Source organism: Pteropus vampyrus, unplaced genomic scaffold (assembly GCF_000151845.1).
Source record: "Pteropus vampyrus isolate Shadow unplaced genomic scaffold, Pvam_2.0 Scaffold271, whole genome shotgun sequence".
Classification (NCBI taxonomy): Eukaryota; Metazoa; Chordata; class Mammalia; order Chiroptera; family Pteropodidae; genus Pteropus; species Pteropus vampyrus.
Window position 1 is genome coordinate 1,122,612 of NW_011889052.1, and position 2,428 is coordinate 1,125,039.

Genomic DNA, 2,428 nt, shown 5'->3' on the forward strand with positions numbered 1-2,428 from the left:
TAGATTGCGAATGATGCTAAAATTTCAGAAATGGATTCCAAGCAGGATTAATCCAGGCCAATGTTGGTAAACCGTACTATAAACTTGAAGCCAAAGAGGTGGCTGCAACGTTCTTTGTTGGACGACGGAAAGATTTGAGGAGGTGCCTCAGAGAACTGATAGGACTCCTAAGTCAAGCGATAGGACTTCTAAGAAGTGTAAGGCATTGACCTCGGCAGCACCAGCAGAATAGGCTCAAGGTATCGAAAGGTTTAATCTCGAAGAATTGTGGGGGTGGCTCTTGACTAACAATATAAACTCCTGTAAGGTTCTTTGGAGAGCCACAACATTTCTGAGACAATTATATTGGCAGAAACACTGCCAGCTTGGGCTCAGAGGAGTTGAAATATCACAAAAGGAAAAGAGATTTTTGAATCCCGAACTTTTACAGGCAAGAAGCAGGCTGTAATAACTACTCAGCTGCAAAACTGGGCCAACGCATACGGAAAGGGAAGGATGACTCAGAAGACAGAACCAAGAGCCTAGAGAGTGGAGCCAGAAGTCCTTAAGAATCTTTGCCAGGCTTTGACTCCTAATCGGCAAATTACCAGCATGCTCCTTACTGGATTTCAAATTTTCTGTGTAGCATCCATTCCTTGGTGCTTCCCCCTCTCCCCATTTTCCATTTTCCCCTTTTTTGAATGTGAGCGTGTATGATGTTATCCTATGCCTGCCCTACCCTTGTATTTTGGCGATGTAGGGGACGGACGACTTGTATATTTAGTTCTAAGTTTTTCACATTTAAGATGGACTCAATCTAAAGAGCCTCATCTATGCCTGTACCTAATTCAACAATGAGATACTAGATTTTGAGATGATGCTGTAATGGTAAGATATCTGGGGGCTTGGGAAATAGTGAGTGTATCTTGCGTGGGAGAGGGAGGTGAATAATTAGGGATACGAGGTGGACTGTATCAGCCAGTCTCTAAGATGGCCCCAATATTCTTTGTCCCACAGTATATTAATGATCATTTGTAGTTCCCTCCCACATCCAATAGTGCTGACCTTTGTACCCAGTAAGATATTGTGGAAATGGCAGTGTGTAACTTCTAAAGTTATGTCACAAAAGACACTTCCTGTCTCTTGAGTCCTTGGCTCTTAGAAAGCCAACCACAATGTTATGACACCAAGAAGCCCTACAGAGAGGTTGATGTGGCGAAGTACTGAGGACTTCTGCCAATGGCCAGCAGCAACGTGACAACCAGATGAGTGAGCCACCTTGAAAGTGGAACGTGGCTTCAACCACATAGGACACCCTGACCCAGAGCTACCTAGCCAAGCCGCACTTGGATTTCTAACAAACAAACCATGAGATAAAAACTTATTGTTTTAAGCTGTCCAGTTTGGGTATGATTTATTACACAGCAGTGGATAACGCTACACAGACAACCTGTTATAGTGTTTGGAATCAAAATAGTGATTTATATCTGGAGAGGGTGGTGGGGTAGTAAATAGAGCAAGTATGAGGGGGCTTTAAGAGGGCTCAGAAATAGTTACGTTAATTGCTTTGTAATTTCTCATTAAACTTTACATTTATGTTTGTATTCTTTTTATGTTACATTTTACAATTTTAATGAGATTAAAGTCTAGAAGAGAAAGTCTTTCTTCTTGTGTGCAATCTACAAGATTGATGATAGAGTAATGATTATCATGATAGTTGATACCCCTCGAACTCCTACTACGTACTAGGCAGAATGCTAAGCATGTTTCATGTGTCGTGGAACGCAGTCCAACATTCCTGTAAGAAGCCATGGTGGAAAGTGATTTGGTAGCAAGAGACTGAATCGATTTGAGCCCAGGGAATCTGATTGTTCTTTATGCCCATCGTATCGTGAGTTCCTGCCTTTGAATATATTGCATAGTTCCTTTTTCTTCTTCACTACCCCTCAACTCACTGAGATGTTTAGTAGAACTTTCTTATTCTAGTCCCTGAAGAGAGAAATGGATCCGATTTGGAGGAGGCTGCTGAATAAACACGGGCAGGATGAAAGAGTGGCAGGCGTGAAGAGGTCCGTGAATGCATGCAGGGGCACTCTCGTTCTCTAGGGCATTATGATCTGGTCAAGCCCAGTCCAGCGATCCAGCATCAGGCTTCTGGAGACCCTCCCTCAGATGCATCTTGCATTCACCGTGGACTTGGAGGGAACTGTCAAAGTGTGGAATTGCCGGGATGAGGATGCTCTGGCGACGCTCACCGTGCCTAAGGCCTGTTTTTCCTTGGAAGCCTTTCTCACAAAGGATGGCCCATTCCTGATGGTAAGTGAGCCCTGCATGTGGAGGGGGCCCATGAAGCAAAAACGCCTGCTGCCTTGGTGGGTGTCACGGCCTCATTACTGTCACAATGCAATCTGTCTTCTTGGAGTCATTTCTACCACATTCCCTGAGAGTC

At 44.0% G+C, this 2,428-nt stretch overlaps 1 protein-coding gene across 1 annotated transcript in view; it reads left to right on the forward strand.

Annotated features, from left to right (window-relative positions):
• FBXW12 (F-box and WD repeat domain containing 12) overlaps window positions 1-2,428 on the forward strand; it is a 10,378-nt gene that overhangs the window by 3,091 nt on the left and 4,859 nt on the right. Inside the window, exon 5 of the mRNA XM_023520560.1 lies at window positions 2,086-2,295. Within this exon, the coding sequence (XP_023376328.1) occupies window positions 2,086-2,295 (210 nt within the window). The remainder of the gene's footprint in view (window positions 1-2,085; window positions 2,296-2,428) is intronic.